General features: G+C 44.3%; 1 protein-coding gene across 1 annotated transcript; it reads right to left on the reverse strand.

Annotated features, from left to right (window-relative positions):
- Positions 1-230: 230 nt before the first annotated feature.
- LOC142572582 (salivary anticoagulant protein P23-like) lies at positions 231-19056 on the reverse strand. The gene is made up of 8 exons (XM_075681799.1): positions 18808-19056; positions 15018-15087; positions 13114-13191; positions 12961-13014; positions 12254-12319; positions 5809-5951; positions 4826-5008; positions 231-1948 (listed from the first exon to the last, which is right to left on the reverse strand). The coding sequence occupies exons 2-8, from the start codon at positions 15067-15069 to the stop codon at positions 1640-1642; spliced, it is 885 nt and encodes a 294-aa protein (XP_075537914.1). The 5' UTR covers positions 15070-15087; positions 18808-19056; the 3' UTR covers positions 231-1639.
- Positions 19057-19510: the final 454 nt, after the last annotated feature.

Here is a 19510-nt window from a genome sequence, read left to right on the forward strand (position 1 = left end):
AAGGCGACGTAATTGTCTGTATTCTCGAATTTTGTTGTTCTTTTTTGTCAAAAATAGAGTGATTATGATTGCTGCGGCCTTATTAGGTACTATGTCCACCCGGACAACCGATCTACAGCTGTTCTTGCAAACCAGTCAAATGTAAGCGATTTGCTTTCTGGCTACAGGTCCAGCTGTTCCCCGTTCCCCACTACCGCGTTAACCGCGAGATGTAAAGACACAAGTTCGAATCGGAACGATCAAAAAGACTTTATTTGGTAGCTCATGCACGTGGTCAGTTTCATGTAGCACCAGATACTCAAATGCCTTTCAGAAACAATGCACACTTTTAACTTGCTCGACTTGTGCGTACTGTCCCGCCTTGCACGAAATAAAACCTGCCACGGAAAGAGATAAATGCCTCGTTGGCTAAAAAAAGAAAGAAATGCTAACGTGACAAAAGCAGATCACAGCTGGGTAAACTGTGAGCTCCGCAAAATCAAGCTAGCCCCTTCACACGTTTAGTCAGCATGAATAGGCAATGTACCATCGCCTAGAAGCCTGCTCAGCGCGTCTCGGCGATCGTCAATTCCCATCGCGAGATTATAATTATGGGAAAAATATGGCTTTTGATTTGAGCAGTAAAGGACATTTAATTTCAAGGACAACACAAGTAAAGGCAGACTCTTTGACAGTTCTAGAATTAGTAAAAGACTAGCACGACACATTTGCGTGAAACAGCGCTCAGCTCGATCCACTTCGTAGAGCGGAGAGCTTCAAAAATCATTGCTGTCGTAATTAACAGCGTGAGCATGCACTCTCTCGAATCGCATGACCAAACATTGTTATATCACATGATTGCGCGAAGCGTCTTTGACATTATGGGGTGTGGTGGACTGGCTCAATGTTCACTCAAATTCGCTGAAACTTCTCTTTACGTCTCTCTCAGAAGCTAATTTCTGAGGAACATAATGCTTTCCTACACGAAGACCTAATGCAGTGTGTCTGAAAAAAACTACAATCTCAAAAAAACAAAATTGTCTTCGTCGAAACTAGAAGAGTAAGCTTCAAGTTGACATTGAACAGAAATGTCGAAACAAGTTAGATGTAAAGATTCGACATAGTTAGAACCGAGGATGGGTCTGTCTCTCTTACCATGACCTCTGTAAAATAGAAAGAGCGCTATAACAAAACAAGGGGGGGGGGGGGGGGCGTAGGCTTCGGAACATCACCTTTGGATTCATGTAGCAAATCCTCGCGACGTCATAGCTTCCAGCAGCGTCTTTTGTGTACTCCGTTGATTTACCAATATGTATTTGAGTAACGTAGTGTAATCACTGCGTTCAAAAGTGAATTAAAACTCAGCCTGGTGACATTTCTGGACTTCTCTGGACTTCTCCACCACAAGACGAGTTTTCGCAACATATGCTGATTAAAACAGTGGGAAATCCGCGAGGACAAAGTGACGTCACCGCTACTGTATTTCAGGCCCAAAAATCGGAAAGAGACAGTTGCCCTCAATTTTCTCTGCCAATAATCGGCGTTTTTCCACCGAAGAACCGACGTATAGATTCTTACAAATACGCACGCACTAGACGCACGCGACTTCAGCTTCAGGGGCGTTTGAGAGCAATCTCGACTGGGCAGTCTTGCGTATGCGTCAGGCCTTCGGCAGTTCCGTGGTGGCGATGGCTCGACCCAGGAGCGGCGCGTACTCTTCGTGCATGAGGGCGTCCAACTCCCTGGCCACATTCGTGCGCACGTGGTGCTTGAAGCCCCTGTCGCGGTCCTCGTTGAGGCTCAGGTTGGCGCCGTGGGCGACGTCCAGACTGACGTAGTCGATGAGGAACGTGCGCAGTATGGCCTCCTTGCCCGGCGCGGCCGTCGCCTCGACGCGGGCCGTTCCGGTGCGGACCACCACGTTCACCGGGACGGCCTTGATGGTGCCGGCCAGCTCGTCTCCTTTTGTCTGCAAAAAGCCACAATGTCGCCCAAGGTGTTGAACACGGTATATTTATTTGCTGCTTCTCGCAGAAGTAATGTTGTCCGTTTTTGAGATAGAGAGAGAGAAAGAGAGAGAAAGAGAGAGAGAGAAAGAGAGAGAGAGAGGAAAGAGAAATGAAGGAAGCTTAAGAGGTTGCGTCGCGTTGGTGGCTACGCTGCACTGTAAATAGAGAAGCGATAAGAAAAGAGCGCTCAAGCTAGACAAGGGGAACAGACAGCACATATTTGCATAGACAAGGAATGATGCCGCCCCACTCAACGACGTCGGGAAAAAACAAAATAACGACACTACTTCCACGAAGTGAACCCGTATTTTGCGTGGGAGTGCTTCCTCTCATTTCTACCGCCATTGTTTATTTAATTACTCTATTATTTATATAATCGTATAGTTTATCGTATAGTTTGTTCTCGTTCACGTTAACTCCGGCACGGCAATGGGCAGGACGGGAAGCTCGTCTTGTCGCTAGTCGAGCTGCTTGCTCTTCGGGGTCTCCTGGGCAAGTGTACACCCCGAGTGTATGTCTTGCCGAGCACGTTCGGCCCGGGCTTGGCGTTTAGCGACAACTTCGGCTCGCCCCCATCTCGGTCCTTTTTTCCCGTCGTTCAGCTGCAACATAACGAGAAGGACCCTCTCCGTTCACGCTACACGGTGATGAACCACCGACTGCTTCTTCCAAGCGCCGATACAGAACTGATGACGTGCCTCTCCGAGCGCCGAGATATGGCGCTGAAGCCAACCGCTCCGCAACGCGCTACCTGTGCGAGTTGGAACTGCGCCATCTGTGCTGATGACGTCATCCGCAGCGCCACTCGGCTATTCTTATGTAGGCAACCATCCGCCGTGACAGTTGCGCCGCTTATCTCATACTTGGCGCTGTGCCAACACTTATCGCCGAGCTTCATGCACACGCATCGCGAATCTTCAAAGTGGGACATATACGCTCACGCGTAAAACTTAATCGATCCCAGAAAATGCAGAAATGCATTCAAATCTTTACTAGCCGACTGGTGGCGAGGGGCGATGTCGCTGCTAAGTTAATCACCTTAAGTTAAGAATAATGTGAGTATGCTGCTAGTGCCATGTTAGTCGACTTATATATTTTTCACCTGGGGCCCTATAACGTAAAACTATTCCAATGTGTTTTTATTCCAATCTCCTGACGTCAAATTTGCGTAACCGCCGACGCAAGCATCGGGTGTCACCCGCCGGGTTCTCTGAACAGACCAATCAAACGCTCTCCTCGTTCATAGGAGGTCACTTTTGTTTGTTTGAAAAACAAATAACATTGCCTACACTGAGCGGTTTGTGTTATCTAATTGGCTCACAAGAGGCGAGGAGCACGCTAAAGTGGAGAGGCATTCAATAGGGCCGAGCCACTGCACTGAAAATCGATAACGGGATGAAGAGGGTGGTGCCGGCGCCTGCGATTGATCCGCTTTCCTTTACTTAGCTTGCGGTGGCTCGTCGACAATCGCGGCGGCATGCAACGGAAGCTTAAGGATGACGCTAAAACGGATCCTCAGCAAAGGAGAGTTGACAGAACGAGGTCGTAAACGGGCCGAAAGTTCTCGAAAATGTTACACGGCCAGGTAGAAAGTTTTATTACACGCAAATAAACCCATGCTCTTCGAGAGGTGCGAGTAGCCAGTGCCTGAGCGATCGGCGGCAGCCATCTTCTATTCCTTTCGGAACGGGGCAGCCTGCGGCTATTCAGAAGAAAATTCAGTTTTGTTCGGCATAATAATGCATCTTTATCGCGTGCACGTCACTTTGACGCAGTGAGTTTTTGCGGTTTTGAGACGTCGCGTGAGAGGCCGGTGAGGTGGGCGCAGCCCGAAAACTTTTGACCAATGGCCGAGGGCTAATGGCGAAAAGGCGTCGAATCAGAAATAACTATTTTTCTTTTGTTCGGTCAAATCATGCATAATCCGTGTGTACACGTTATATCAGATGGGGAGCTATCGCGGTTTTCGTGACGTCGCGTGACAGACAGGTGAAAGGGTGGTGGTCCAAAAAGTTTTTGACCAATCGCGGAAGGCTGATTGCAAAATTGGAATAGAAAAGTTTGGAGTAGTTTTACGTTATAGCGCCCATGTCTACCTTATTTGGGGTTTCGCTTTACTTTTCCTTGAAAGGCTAAATTGAAGCCAATAAACGTCTGTTTAACTTACGTGTCACAGATACAGTAAGCTGTGTCTTACCATTACTCACGTACGGGGCAGAAACCTGGAGGCTTACGAAAAGGGTTCTACTTAAATTGAGGACGACGCAACGAGCTATGGAAAGAAAAATGATGGGTGTAACGTTAAGGGAAAGAAAGGAGCATTGGGTGAGGGACTAAACACGAGTTAATGACATCTTAGTTGAAATCAAGAAAAAAAAATGGGCATAGGCAGGACATGTAATGAGAAGGGAAGATAACCGATGGTCATTAAGGGTTACGGGCTGGATTCCAAAGGAAGGGAAGCGTAGCAGGGGGCGGCAGAAAGTTAGGTGGGCGGAGGAGATTAAGAAGTTTGCAGGGACAACATGGCCACAATTAGTACATGACCGGGGTAGTTGGAGAAGTATGGGAGAGGCCTTTGTCTTGCAGTGGGCGTAACCAGGCAGATCAATGATGATGATGATGATAACTTACGCTACTAAGATGCTACGTTTAAACAAAAGAAACCATAAGGAGGTTTGAAAGCCTCATCTCCCATTCTGGACTGATAGAGAATGTGACCTTGACGTTCCTTTAACACATGCGGGGGCGAAAAAAAATGCGTGCACTAACTATTTTTGCAACGACGCAAGAGGACAAACGGCAAATGCACCCGCGAAGTGCCACTGCTGACTCACCACGGCGACGAAGCTGGCCGTGATGCCACTGAAGTCGAGCGTGCAGCTGACGCTAGTGTTGCGGCCCACGTGAGTTGGCTTGTCGCAGTCCCCCAAGCGCCGGATGCCCGTGTCGAACCCGCGGAATACGCCCGCGGTCATGTTCACCTTCAAATCCCGGTTCGTGAAGCCCGTCTTCAACACCTATAGGAAGCCCGTAGGCGGGAAGGACATGCAAAACGGTCTCTCTTGGTCGTACAGAGCCTATGAGCAAACAATCAACCTTATTTTACGGTCACTTTTATTGGTTACTACTATACGGTTAAGTGGTTATTTTTTTGAAGAAGCTTTTGTTCAACGATGGCCCCACATCGGCAATAGATAAATTGACACAGAACTCTGTGCTCTGACACGTTTATTATTCATTGCCAAACGTTTGTCTCGTGTAGTTTGGTCTGAACCACGATCCTTAACCTAAAGAAAGGTGAATCGATGGGCTCGCAGCTGGATGGAGCGTACGGGTGTCCCTCGACGTAATTATCCAATGTACCTCAATTGCGCTCATCCGCAATTCCTTCGATGAGGAGTCGCTTGAGTGCCGCCCTTTCGCGCCCTTTTCTACACGTAAGCGTTGAAGGTGTTGAATTTCTTTTGAAATTCAGTTTCTGGCCACATTCAATACAACGGGATCTCGTATACTGGATAATAGCCGTCTTAATCACCCGTTATTAGTATTACACCTTCAATAAAGCCGTACCTTTAATCACATTCTAACATGGTTCAGCGGTGTTCACAATGTCTTCGGCAATTTTCGGTCGTGATGTCCTTGTGCAAGAAAGCTTCACAAATCCTCATTAAAACAAAATCGCGTCACAGAAATAGTTCCGGATAGTAATTAAAATGCAGTAACAATATCAGTCGAAGAGCAGGACTGCCCTTTCACACGGTGGAGGAGAAGAGCGCCGAGATGAGGCACGTTCGTGAACACGACCATAACTTTGTACCTTAAACTTGAAGAACGGAATCACTGCCGAAGGATACAGCCTGGGAGTGGCCTTCAGGAGTCGCAGCATCTTCTGCTGCACGATAGTGTCCATATAAGCGTTGGCATCTCTGATTGTGCCGCCCGGTAACGACGGGGAGGATACTGCAGAAAAAATAAATATGGGCACGTAAATGTAGCGAAATGCTCTTGTCGTGGTTGGTTCTAGCGTGTCAGAGCACAGTGTATAACAAATGTATTGCATAAAAGTTATGCATCTTCAACGCACGTTTTTGGAATCTACGTGAAGGTAAGCTTTCGTGGTGCAGTCAGTAAAATGCTTCACTAAGGTTTCTCCTTGGGCGTGTTGGTGTTCCATTAGAACGTGCAACGTTGCGCGTAAAAGATGCGGACAAAGCCAAGGAACGAAGCTACGCACAGTTGCACACACACGCGATGTGTGTGTATCCTCGTTCTTTGCTTTTTATCCGCGTCTTTTAGGCGCAACCTTATACGTTCTAAATAAATTCTCCAAATTTCCCCATTTCATTCCTGGGTCTTTGGCGTAAGGGAAACGCAAGTGCTCTCGTGCACCCGTACTATGCGATGTGAGAACTCTTATCTTGCATTGTATTTCTCCATTTCTTCATATTTATTTTGAATATACCGCCTTTATCTTGGTCAACCCTGCGGGATAGGTATGTGCAAAAAATCATCATAATCAAGATGCGCATCTAAAGAGAGAGAGAGGGAACGAAGAGGAGAGACAGCGAGGTTAACCAGATATGAGTCTCCGGTTTGCTACCCTACACTAGGGATGGGGGATAGGGGTTAGAAAGATGACAGAGAGGAAAACGCAAAAAAAGAACGACACGCACATGGAGACACACACACAAAAGGCGTTCCAGTTAAAGAAACCTACTTGGAGTTAGTACGATAGATTTGTACGTGCGATTGTGGCATAATGAAGCTCCTGGGGCTGTCAGAGGGGGTGGAAGATGTGTATAGATATACGCGAAGCATTCCAGCCGTTCGCAAAAGTTACAGTTTGCTCGGATTACTGAAATGACTGGATTCGTTAACATTGACGCCTCATACAAGGCAAATTGTTCGTACACGCACCTTCAAAGAAGCTCTCATGCACGTCTGGATAGAATTAATGTTTCTTCAACGCTCCTACCCTGTGGGCTTTCTTGGTCTACCAAACTAGTAACATTTTCAGACCATTGTGTAGTTGTAACCCGACTAGGTGAAGATTCTAATGGTAAATTCCGGCCTCATTGGGCCCTTTGGAGGCTTAACTGCACACATATCAGGGATAAGGAATTTGGAATCCGTGTGCACAATGCTTTTGACGACTTGCTTTGTGGCTGATTTGTCTTTATTTGCTGCATTGGAGCTGTTTATGCAAGAGGTGCGCACAGTCGCTATAGAACTAAGCTCTACGGGGTACTTTTAAAGAACGAACGAAGAAAATGTGTCGGTGAAAAGTCTTAAAAAGTTTTATGAGTTAGGGTGTGAGATACCCGGTTCATGCATTGAACAAATTGCCAACGTAAAATGTCAGCTCAAAAAACACGACGCAGAATGCAACAAAGGTGCCCGTATTCGATTGCGCAACAATTGTGCTATAAATTTAGAGAAACCAACCGGTCAGGCTTTGCTCGATGAGCATCGCTACGCAAAGTCGAACGAAAAAATCACAAATATACTCTAATGACAGCTTAGTAACAAGTACAGATGATATTAGGATACAATCTGAGAATTGCTACACAGAACTGTTTAGCGCTAATCAACATACTCATGAAGCTGAACTTCAAAACAATTTCATCTCTCTTATAAGCCCTTTAAGAGATAAAGAGTGTTCTTCTATAAGCGGTCCTCTTACTCTGCAAGCGGTCGAGCTTGCCATAGATCAACTGTCTTTATCAAAAACCTCAGGTTCTGGCGGTACTTCCGGTGAACCTTATAAAGCATTTAAGAATAATCTTTGTCCCATTCTAATGAGAACTTTCACCAAGGGTGTCGAAGGCAAGACCGTTTCATAGTCCTTCACCTTCACCTTCACTAACTTTGTCTTCATGAAGACCAAAAGTCACGGGTTCGTCTCCCACAAATGGCCGGGGTTCGACTACCACAAAAAGTCAAGGGTTCGTACCCTTTTTGTACCTTTCGTGTCGTCGACGCGTTTTCCCTCAATATCGACTGGCTTATGAGACATACAAGGCTTTCGCCTAAAAACTACGTCATGTTTGGGCTGCAGGCCCATAAAGTTATGCAGTGCTGACTACAAAATTTGTGCCAAAATTTTGTCTGAGAGGTTACGATTGCAATGTCAATCCTTATTGGACCTACCCAAAAGTGTGGACTGAAGGGACACTCTATATAAAACAACGCCCATATCGCTTGTACTATTCTTGATTATTGTTCAAACGCTTATGAGATACTTGCATTACTTCAAATTGACTTCGCAAAAGCATTTGATCGTGTTTCTCATGCAGTTCTGTTTTCTCTTCTACAACAAGCTAACGTTGATTCTACTTTGCTAAAAGGAGTGCAACTTTGTTATAAACATTGTTCTACGCGCTTGATAGTGAATGGCCATCTCTCGGAGCTTATATTCATCCAATGATCTGCCAAACGAGGCTGTCCTATGTCGCCTTTCCTGTTTTCTCTTTATTTGGAGCAGCTGTGCTTGAGTATTCTTCAATCTGGTTGCATTCATGACTACAGCCTGTTAGGAAAGCAGGTGAAAGTACTAGCATACACAAGCAGTATTGTTTTTTTCCTGCAAATAAAAACCGAGCATTGAACAAATTGTAGGTAACGTGGAGCGATTTGGTATTGTTTCAGGCGTACATATGAACTATTCAAAAAGTTCAGGTCAGTGGTTTGGGTCATGGTGGTGTACATCAACTCCCTTTGCCGGAATAGAGTGTATCTCTGGTGCCCTCAATATACCTTCGTGTTCCATTAAATACACACAAGTTAAGTGAACACTATTCGAAAGAGAAAGTTCTAGCCCTTGAATGTTACGTTAAATCTTTTATACCGGACAACCTTTCAATTTTTGGTCAAGCTGAGGCATGCAACACGTTCTGGGCAACAAAACTTTGCTATGTATTACAAGTACTCCTATGTGCCAGATCTTACATTGAACGTTTTCACCGCATGTTTGAGACATTCATATCGTCTTCAAATTGTGAAGATATGAGACTAGGTAATCTTTTCAGGCCGGTTAGAGCAGGTGGGCTGAGCTTAGTACATCTGTGCGTGTGTCACTTGGTGTCTCCCTGCTTGCTTTTTCGTGACAGTTCTCACCTTATAGTTCGAACTTTCTTGCAGGTCAACCTAAGGAAATGTGTTACCTAACCTAGTGGGCTCATCAAATTTTTCTATGCGAGCATGTCATTGGGGTTTTATGCGTGAAGTGTATTTCTTGGTTCGTTTTTTAACAGTGAGGTTCACAAATGAATATTTGTACTGTGTACCACGAGAAAACAGTTTTACAGAGATTTGATATCTATGTTATTCCCGCCACCACATTACCGCCCAACATACTTTGGCCTGCCAGGAAAGGGTGTACTAGCCCGTGTGCGTAAAATGCCTCGGCCTCAATGTACCAACATAAAGGTCGGCAGCATGTTACACTCCTGTAAGCCTGGTGCACGCATGTATAGTGCCATAATTTACACGATTGAAGGGGTCAGGCTTCTTGCAAGACATAATAAACCACAGTGTGAAGTAAACGTATGGTACTGTAGTTCGACCTCTTCAACGACACATGCGAGCACCTTATGCACTACCTAGGGGTTATTGCGTTCTTCCTGTCTTCCCGTCTTTCTTTATTTCGTTGTTCCTTCTTTATTTGTTCTTCGAATCGTGCTTTCTTCCGTTCCTTCTTTCATTCCTTCTCTCATTCTTTCTTTGCTTCCTTCATTCTTTTTTTCGTTTCTCTATTCATATTCAGCCATTGCATTTTTGCTTTCTTACGGGGGTATGCTCGATTCCTGATCATGATAGTTCTTTGTCTCATCAGACTAGACGCCGCTTTTTTTTGCGGGTGTGGGCCATTACAATCAGCCATTTAATGCTTTCGCCTTAAACATTTCTTTTTAATATTACATTCTGAAGCCTTGCCTGCCAGGACATGGCTTGGTTCAAGAGACATTTTCATGACGTCCATTAATTGCCACCTGTGTGACGTACTTGAAACGATCGAACATTGTTTTATAGGCTACAGGGATGCTATGTTGTTTCGGGATGTGCTTGAACGAACTCTTCACAAAGACTTTGATATAAATCCTTATTCCCTGCGATATCTGCTGCAACCCTATTGTGACGTTCTACCCTTTGACATGTTTCGGCTCATTGGAATACATAGCCTCTAGAAAACACGCACGTTCGGTCGAAATGCCGAACCATAATTTGATCGGCTATCTTCATTGAAATCATTGTCCAACTGAAACATCTATACGAAAAAAATGAATTTCGTCCAGATTGCCGTTCTGTAATGATAAAGTACTTATCCTTACTACCGTTTCACTATTTCTTGTGAAGAGTGACCGCAATCTGAGCTGCGCGTTTCAATAACGCAGAAAAACTCTGTTGTGCTCCGTGTTTGTTTCAATTCGTCGCCGCGCAAGTAGAAGAGACTTCGTAGCTCGGTTATCTGTCTGTTTCGCGCAGGAGTCATGCGTGCCTAAATAAACGCCATGAAAGAAAACAAAAACTTTTGTGACATAATCGTTAGCGCAATGGCTGCTATGCTGGAGGAACAAGGTTCGACCCCTGCATCGAGCACGTAACTAATTTTCTTTAAGTGTGAGCTATTAGGCAAGACAACAGCAACATCAGCACCCAGCCAGCAGCCAGGGTCACGAAAGTCCGGGGAGGGTGGGGAGATGTTCTCAAGGATTGCTTCACTTTTAAAATGATGAAGGAAAGAGCGACCCCAAAGAACAAGTTTTGATGCAGTGCTAGTGAGGTGTCTACAACTAGCTAGTTCACATTTACTTGAGAAATACTTCTAGATTCGATACTAACAAATCACGCTAAGGTACACAGTGGCCATCCAGAAGCACCTGCTCCTAACCCTCCCCCCCCCCCCCCCCCCTGTTCCCGTATTTCCTTTAGTTTTGTGAGTCACTGGAGCAGTTTTGTGGAGCTAAGTAGGGAATTATAAAACATTTAAAACGCGCAGTGCGCAATCCTCAGCTGCTAGGAGCTCTGTCGAGGGACCTGGTGCGTGCGGTTCCTGGCTCGTTAAGCATTGCTCCCTCGGAACGACGCACCGCTCCATGGTTAAATGTTGTAACATCTGTCGAACCGAAAAGGGACAAGTACGTGTTCTCACGGCACTTCGTGACTTTCTTGCAGTGACCTCATTGGGGGCTGAATTGTGTTAACATGTACAGTCGCGAGCAAGAAGTCTGGAAACAAATTGGCACAGCTTACGTTCGCCTCTTTGGCCTAGGTAATGCATAGAGAGAATTCCATTTGGCACAGCGACGCAAAAAGAAATGAAAAATAATTTACAGTCGGGGGCAACCTTTTGCTCCCGACTGTGCATGTGATCGGTGTGTGACTATTGCCCATGTTCTTAACTTGAGTGTCTTTTTTCGTCATTTGTTTTTCTGAAAGAGGTGGAAGGGGCACGCTAAAGAATGTATTTAGATGTACTGATGTGCTCGTAATTTACGCTGCGTGCAAGGTTGGGTTATAATGTACTGCTGATCTTTGGCGTCCTCCGACTGAGCGCATACTATAGCACCTGCTTTCAGCCTGGAATGGCAGGCCTATGCGTGGCCTAGTTTACGTCTTTTTGTGTTTTTTTCTTTATATCTTGTGTCGTTTTGTTTTTTATTGCATTTCTTAGGCGATTGAGTTTGTTGTCGGAAATATTGAAGAAGCTCTGTCTTCGGAAGGTCTAGCATATAAGATCCTGCTGTCATGGTGCGAATCTTAGATTGTGGGAGATGTCTGAGCATCTGCCTCCTCGAGCACAAGAATAACATAAAACAACATAAAACACAACACTTCTTAGCCGCTCATTGCCGCACGTGCGAGTGCCGTGCCAATTCTACAATCAGCGTGCAGGGAAAATTACCGAGGCTTTCCACATATCTACAAGAACCACTCGTGCATAAAGCAACCCTCTCTTGACCTATTTCAAAAAGAGATTGAACATCTTCGTGAGTACGTTGCTTAATGTCTTGTTTTTATTTCCCTTCTTTCTGCTGTTATGCATACACGCTTGTGGGTTAACTGTTTTGTTGCTTTCCAGTTAAAAACAAAACAATTGTGTGACAGCGCTCCTCCGTGTGCCCATCTTTACAATCGTCGACATCTTAATTTCGTTGTAAATTTGAACCCACGAATCCGTTTTAAGTATATAGCCCAGCTTTCCTCTCTCTTCCTGTTTTGCCAGGGATGCATCGCTTAATGAACAATGACGGAAAACTTACCACGGGGAATCGGTCTGGCTGGCCTGAATATGCGTCTTGGTGGAACCGGAGGAGGCACTCGAGGTACTGCAATTGAGAGAGAAAGAAAACAGAGAATTGAGAGAAAAACGATGGTTTCGATATTGCCGAGGGTGTAAGTGACCTATTGGATAAAATTGGAAAATGTTGGCAGATATTGTGTTGCCGCATGCTTCTCTACAAAGAATAGCTTTTGCTCAACGATCAAAGTAACCAAATCGGGTGATGTAAAAAGCGTTCCATCAATAAAGCACATATTGCAACCACGCTTATTACCGAGACATCCCTTAGAAACCAGTGCACAAGAATTCTAGCCACTCGTGAGCCACAATGCGGGCCTCTTCGTTTGTGGCAAATAAAGAAAAACAGAACGTGCGCAATGCCGAAATAGCCAGGTCCCATCTACGAAGTCTTCATTTACTGTCAGCCTCCTGCCCGCTGTTCTCACATAAAAAGGTCAGGCACGTGAGTGGAGGTGATAAAATTGACGCATTCTTTTAAACGATTCCACACACGTACCTATCACACTTCAATTTTCATGATTTCATTCTATATTCGAGATCTTCAACATTTCTATTTCTACAAGTAAAGAAAATCATTGGTTGGCAAACAGGTGGGATTCCTGTCAGATATATTGTTTAAAAAATAACTCTTTTGTTTGTTTTCTTCATCTACAAAATAGGACTCACAGCTCGGTCTGTAGGTGTTTCTTGGTCCCGGGAATACGGGCGCTCCGGGGACACCTGCATGCGGAATACTCAATCAGTCAAGGGAATGCTACAGTTTGAAATAAACCATAAGACGCTCAGAAGTAGAATTATAAAGAAAAAATAAACACGAACGTGAAGGGTCATCATCTTCTAGAAGGTCAAGGAACTTGTAGAGGGTATCCTCGTAGCGCTCTGTGGTGGTGGACGATCCTGCCAGAGTGATTGACGAGACGAGGGGTTAAAAAATAGGAGGAAGATAAATAAATTTACTGATATTAGGCGCCGACATTTGAACAGAGTCATCGTTGAGATACTGATGACGTCAGAGCCTACAGACTTTACGTTGGATTGTTACCGCCTATTTCCTTGCGGGTGTACTACTTATGTTACTACTGCTTTGTGGCAATATATTTTCCCCGAGTGTCAGATTTGCTCATTTTGTGGCCTTTCATGCATCGAAGTTTCGCTGTTGTTTTGAGGACAAAGATGCAACAAGTAAAGTTTTGATTCGGCGCTATGATACCTATTTTATTTATCTATTTAGGAGTTAACATGCACCAGAAATTGAGCAAATTACCGCACGGTTGACGAATATAAAAATATAATCATCAGTCACTTAAGGAGATAAAAGATTGTGACTCTTAGAAGGATAGGTCTGGAGTATTTTCTTCAATGCACCATTGGAAACAAAACTCAATACGAAGCAATTCATGAAGCAATACGATGCGATGTGTGTGCGTGCATGCGTGTGCGTACATGCGTGTGCGTGTGTAAGATGAAACAAAACAAAGTGTTATAGACAACTGCATTCCAGTAATTTTACGCAGTTCTCTGCTCTGTAGTACCGATTAGATAGTTACGTGTCTGCACCTACACCATAACAACCTATACAATAACCCCAACATCTAACATAACTTTTCCATCATCTGAAAGGAGCGTATTGTGGGAAAGAAAGAGATGTGTGTTCCTGCAGATGCGAAATTTATCAGCGTTCAGATACGTTGTGGAGTCGCGGGCTGTAAAAGCGAACTGCCATAAAAGTGACGTACATTTGGGATGTAGTTAGTTTCGTTTTACTTAGTAGATGTTCTCTCGAATTTCTTTGCCGAAAAGACCAGGGGTAGAACACACAAACCTGTACATTCATAAGTGCTGTTTCCTACTGGCCAGCAATGTTCGCTAATCATTGGCTTTAAGAACGCACTGACTTAAAAGCATTACACTAAGAAACAAGACGGAAGCACAAGTTGACAGCACTGCACCGTCTTGTTTCTTCGTGTAGTGCTTTTAGGCGAGCGCGTTATGAAAAGAAATAAGGTTGACAAATTATAGCACTATTTATTGTTCTGTGTGATAATGTGTGCTAAGTAACAGGATTGTCTTCAAAGGGGTCTTGCAAAAATTTCTAGCATAAGACGTCTTTTTTAATACGGGACTGGATTATCTACGGTACCACCGAGTTACTTTGACTACGTAACAGCTGACACTCGAATTACTAATACATTTATGTACTAAGTACTAATACATTTATGGCTGCCGAATGTTTCACCCTGAAATTTTGTTTCTGTGTTGTCATCGTTTAAGTTATGATAAGTGGGCTGCATATGTCGCCACGAAAATACACGCACTGTTGCGGGTGAAATAAGCAGCTTCACTTATTAAACTTTCACGTATTAAAAAAAAATGTGATTGAGTATCGATTGACGGTTAAAGTTACCGTTAATTTTTGTTAAAGGCATGGCCATATGCCTGAAGTATATTCTCAACAAGAAATGACATGTATACTGAAAACTGTCACGTGAAAACTGATGTCAGCACTGGAAACCTGGAGGGGTATGTGCTGCTGCTCAGCAATAGGGAGAACTTCGTCTGTATAGCTGTATGAACCGCTTGCTGATGCATCATAGCTCTGGCGTTAGTGTGGACGAGAAAGTCACACAAACGAGAGACCACAGCAGGTTAAGCGGCACTCCGATTTTTTCAGACACAGATTAAAATATTGTACGACAATTTTTTTTAAAATAAAGAATGCTTACTTTGGCTGCTGGCGACGACCACTGCGAGGCAGAATGCTAGTAACCGCAGCATCCTGGGAAAGTGTGTGCTCTATGAAAGGAACGGCAAGGACACATAATTAATTTCCATTGTTTAAGGATGCAAGCCGCCTAGAAGTCAATAGTGCTGAAAAGTACGAATAACGGCAAGAAAATTGCTCATTTGGGCCAGTGTGCGGGGATGTTGATAGTGCAAAGATTGCCTCCAAGTTGTTTAAACAAAAGAAAAAGGGGGCGGAGGGCGGGAGGAGTTCCGATGTCAGGGAGGAGAGGTGTCAGAATAATGTGTGACGGGTGTGCAGCCATAGTGCGTTAGAAAGCGCCACATGTATGAATGTACATGCTTAAACTTGCAGGCCTTTTTTCTGAAGGTTCTGTTCGGATTTAATTGGAGAAGATAACGTTGAATGTTATAGTTGTAAAAAAGGAAGAGAAATATTTCTGATTTCAAGCATTGTGCAATATGTAGATGACAATCTGCGCCGTCTACATTGCATGACGGCGCAGATTTTATTTATCTGTTTTACTGATGTTAAGAGAATCACAGCGCTGCCATCCATACAAAAAGAATTGAAGCGTTCAGCAATGATACCATCTAATCGCGTCGTCAAGGGCCTTGCCCTACAAATCGGAATGTATTGTTTTTGATCATTTTTGTTAATAAACTTTGTTCTTACTAAAGAACGGCCGATAGTTGTGACAAAATCCAACTACAAAATTAAAGAGCTAATGAAGCGCCACATGGGAATACCTTAATTAAAATAACAATGTCATGGGAAGTCTCATACTAGTAGTGTTTGAAAGCTAGTGTTTGATTAAGCGAGAACGTTTTGCCACAAACGAATTATGTGAGGACTTTTTAGGTGTGTTTGGGGACAGGATGCGGAGGGACGGTCGGCTTAGGGCATCGAAAATTTTTATTGGGCTTAGATTAATACCACAATATTTTAATACTTTAAAGAACGCTCCGCTCAATATGACTGCTTAGCGAGAATATCGAAATACGACCTGCTCCGCTCGTGGAAAGTAGAGTCGAAAAAAACACGCGCTCGCAAATACGAACGCGCACATATCTTGTTCTTTTGAGTGGCACAAGCATCGAGTGGCACTCTTGTTTCTTGCGCAGCACTTACGGTTCACCTCCTGAGACAACCGCGGAGAAAATTCAAAATAAATCAGAAAAAAGTAGAAAAACAATAGTAGACTATAAAATTCATGGGTTTCATTAGATATGCTATCAGATCACACGTTTAGTTGCAAGTTGAGTTACTGAAGTGTCTAGAATAATTATAATTAATTAAAAATCACTGAGACGAACGGGGGCGAAATTCAAAATAAATCAGAAAAAGAATAGTACAGTACAAAATCCGTGGGTTTCATTAGAGATATGATATCAGCGCGTAAGTTTAGTCACAAGTTGAGTTGCTGAAGTGTTTGGTATGATTAGAATTAATTTTAAATAACAGATTACCGTACACCAAAGCACAGAATTGCAGATTTTAGAGACCCGCAATGTGAGTACGACTTCGGCGAAATTCCTGGAAACCCAGAGGTAGAAAGCGGTAGTAATGACGTTACTAATGATGTCACACACAGGAAGGTGGCATGATATTTAACCGGCTAATTAATGAAAACCTGTTGCCTCCGAGTTCCGTTCGTGCGTTGCGTTCCCCTAAAGTTAACCTATAAGAACACCAACGCCGAGGTGCGAGTGCCGCTAAGAGGATTAGAGTCACCTACCATTCCTTTTTTTTTTATTTTGCGTCGCTTTCTATTCTCCTCCTCGTTTCGGATTTTGTAAACACACGCACACGTAGACACAACAGACACGCAAACACACGCGTTGTAGTTGTGATACTATTCGCGCATGTTAACGTGAATATCGATGTCACTCTACTAAAAATCTAACTCGCTACAGAGCATTCACACGCGCTGTTGTTGTGCATTCTTCTGAAATCCAGTTTTGTTTCCTTCAACTTTTTTTGTAGTAGCCATAACCCATTCAGGTGGATTTCTCAGCTATCGCATTCCACCTTTACTTTTTTCTGCGCTAAAAAAAAATAAAAGCAATACCGAAGGATAGAAACAGATACAGGGTAGAGCTGTCTGTAGCTCATCTTTTTCGTTCTCTTTTTTACTGCAGCACCCAAATGCTAGAGTGGTTATATTAGCGATAACGTGACAAAACAGATAGTTGATTCTATCCGAAAGTTGATTTAAGCATAAACTGAATGCTATGACATCATCGATATCTCTCGAAGATGTCCGTTGCTCTCTAGCTCTCTCTCTTGTTGCCCTCTTTCTCAGTGAGAACTACTGTTAAATTGCCTTATTTAATGAGGCAGTAGACGTATTATATCTTACGACGGGCCATCCTTGCGTATGCTGAGCAGAAATTCCTTTTCCTTTATTCAGGCTCATCATCGTTTTTCTCTCTACAGTTCTCAAGACAAAAAAACCCGCCAACCGAATCTTCCTTAATTTTGTCGTTTTCCTATCTAATTTTCCTAGTCTCTTGGTTTCATTATTGTATATTTGAAAGTTATTCTTCATTTGACGTAATGTTGCCTTTATTAATGTGTTGCGTTACCGCTTTTATAAGCCTCAGTTTCTTGAAAGTGAACAAAAAAAAACTTTGGCTTGGGCTAGATGATTCATTCTGATTCTACAGTCAAGGCTTCGTCTTGTAAAGATCGAGGACGAGAAAGCAACACGCCTGAGAAAGGACGAAGATAATTTCTGCTCTACGCACTGTCGCCTTCTCGGTCCCTCGGCTAGCGTGAGCAAGTAGGCCATTGCGGTTGGCCATACGATCATGGCCTTCACGGTCAACGCACTTCCTGTTTGTCGTAGGAAATACCACGTGCGCTTTCTTCTGACACAACGATAGTTTCGCAAGTGGCAGTGTCGCGTTCGAACACGGATCAATGACATAGATCGAATATCGCTAAAAAGAAAAAAAAACATTTCTTTCTTTTTTCTCGAGTCATAACATGTGCGGGCACTGACTGAGTTATAGTCTGTTAAGTATATATAACAGCGGTCTAGCGACCAAAAAGAGCTTTAGTCAACGTATGGTTCTACTATAGTAGCGCACTATTTCTTGTGGCTGCATTTCCTTATTCTTGCTTCGCTAAACTGCCGACCACTTATTATGTGCGGTGTTTCGCAAGACTTTGTGAGGTGGGCGAAATTGACGATCATCTAACAGAGCTTGTTAAAAATTTCGTTAACTTCGCCTATATAAGCAATTCATGTTTTAAATAAGGACAGTTTACCTTTCGCAACGTTTATTGTAAAAGAAACCACCTGCTTACGCGTACTATTAACTTGCGGATTTGATTCAAGCTCTGCCGCAATTGAGGGCCTTTCTGTACTGCAATGAAAGCGTTTCCGCATTCTCGCGTAGGTGTGACGAAATTAACCAAGCATTGCGATAAATGGGAGAACGAGAAATATTGTTTCTTTCTTGCTTATCAAAGTCAAATAATATTATTCGAGTCGAAAGACTGCGACAAATTTTCTCCTCGCAAGGTGTTATCAACACGCATACAGAAGAGGGCGTACAAGCCCGTATAGGACTCTTGAAAAATGTCTTCCTAGAAACGGCGCCAATACTGTCCTTGAAAGTGAGGCGTGATATGCGTGCACGAAACGCCACAGGCGAGGCATTTCTTGCCTCGCAGCAAGAGGTGGTAGAGAATCATTCGCTAACACGGTAAGGGGGAAAAAAAGATAACGACGTCGTGCGGTCTTGTAACCATGAACTTACAGTGCCGCTTCGAGATATCCGCGTAGAAAGTTCCCGCCGTGGTCACTGTGTTTACGCCTCGCCGAGAGTCCTTGGCACTGCGGCTCACGTGTCGGTCGGAAGCCGGCGGCGGATGTTCGCTGCCATTCGTGTCGCGACAGCGACAATTCTGGCCGCTCGGCGGCGGTACCGACCACGTCGACGACGTTCACGACGCGGCGGCGGGGAGCGTGCTCGTTGCCGAACGCCCTCAAGAAAACCGGTTGCGTCGGAGAAATACGCCTCCGAAGCGAACGAGAAAAATCACCGCCCTCGTCCGCGTCCTTGGCTGCGACAGAACGAAAGCGAACGACGCGATGAGTCGCGTGCGCGTGCCTTTGCGCGAGGGCATGTCATCGCTCACGATCGAGCGTGTAGGGTTGCCCTTCTGGATCCATTAGCAATACGATTGGAGCAATCGTTCGCGTGAAATCGGAGGCGCACGTTTGCATATACCGAAGGCCTCGGCTCGGCTGCTCCCACGTTCTGTGCTTGGCTCTGCATGCCTGCAGTGTTTGACTGGCCCTTCTCAGCCATCTTGTCCTCATTTCTTTCGTCGCTTACATTATGTTCAGTTAATTTACTTCTTCCGTTCTTTTTGCACGACCAAGAACTGGAAGGCACAAAACGCATTCCGTCATTCAATACGCAATCTTTCTGTGCCCTTAGGTATCAAACAGTTTGA

The sequence above is a fragment of the Dermacentor variabilis genome, chromosome 2 (assembly GCF_050947875.1).
Source record: "Dermacentor variabilis isolate Ectoservices chromosome 2, ASM5094787v1, whole genome shotgun sequence".
NCBI lineage: Eukaryota > Metazoa > Arthropoda > Arachnida > Ixodida > Ixodidae > Dermacentor > Dermacentor variabilis.

What these genes read in the sequence shown, in the direction of transcription:
- LOC142572582 (XM_075681799.1), bottom strand. Translation starts at nt 15,069, where the DNA reads ATGCTGCGGTTACTAGCATTCTGCCTCGCAGTGGTCGTCGCCAGCAGC. An exon ending in AGAAGATGATGACCCTTCAC is followed by an intron (nt 13,015 to 13,113) that starts GTTCGTGTTTAT and finishes TTCCGCATGCAG; the next exon opens with GTGTCCCCGGAGCGCCCGTA. An exon ending in AGCCAGACCGATTCCCCGTG is followed by an intron (nt 5,952 to 12,253) that starts GTAAGTTTTCCG and finishes TTTTTTCTGCAG; the next exon opens with TATCCTCCCCGTCGTTACCG.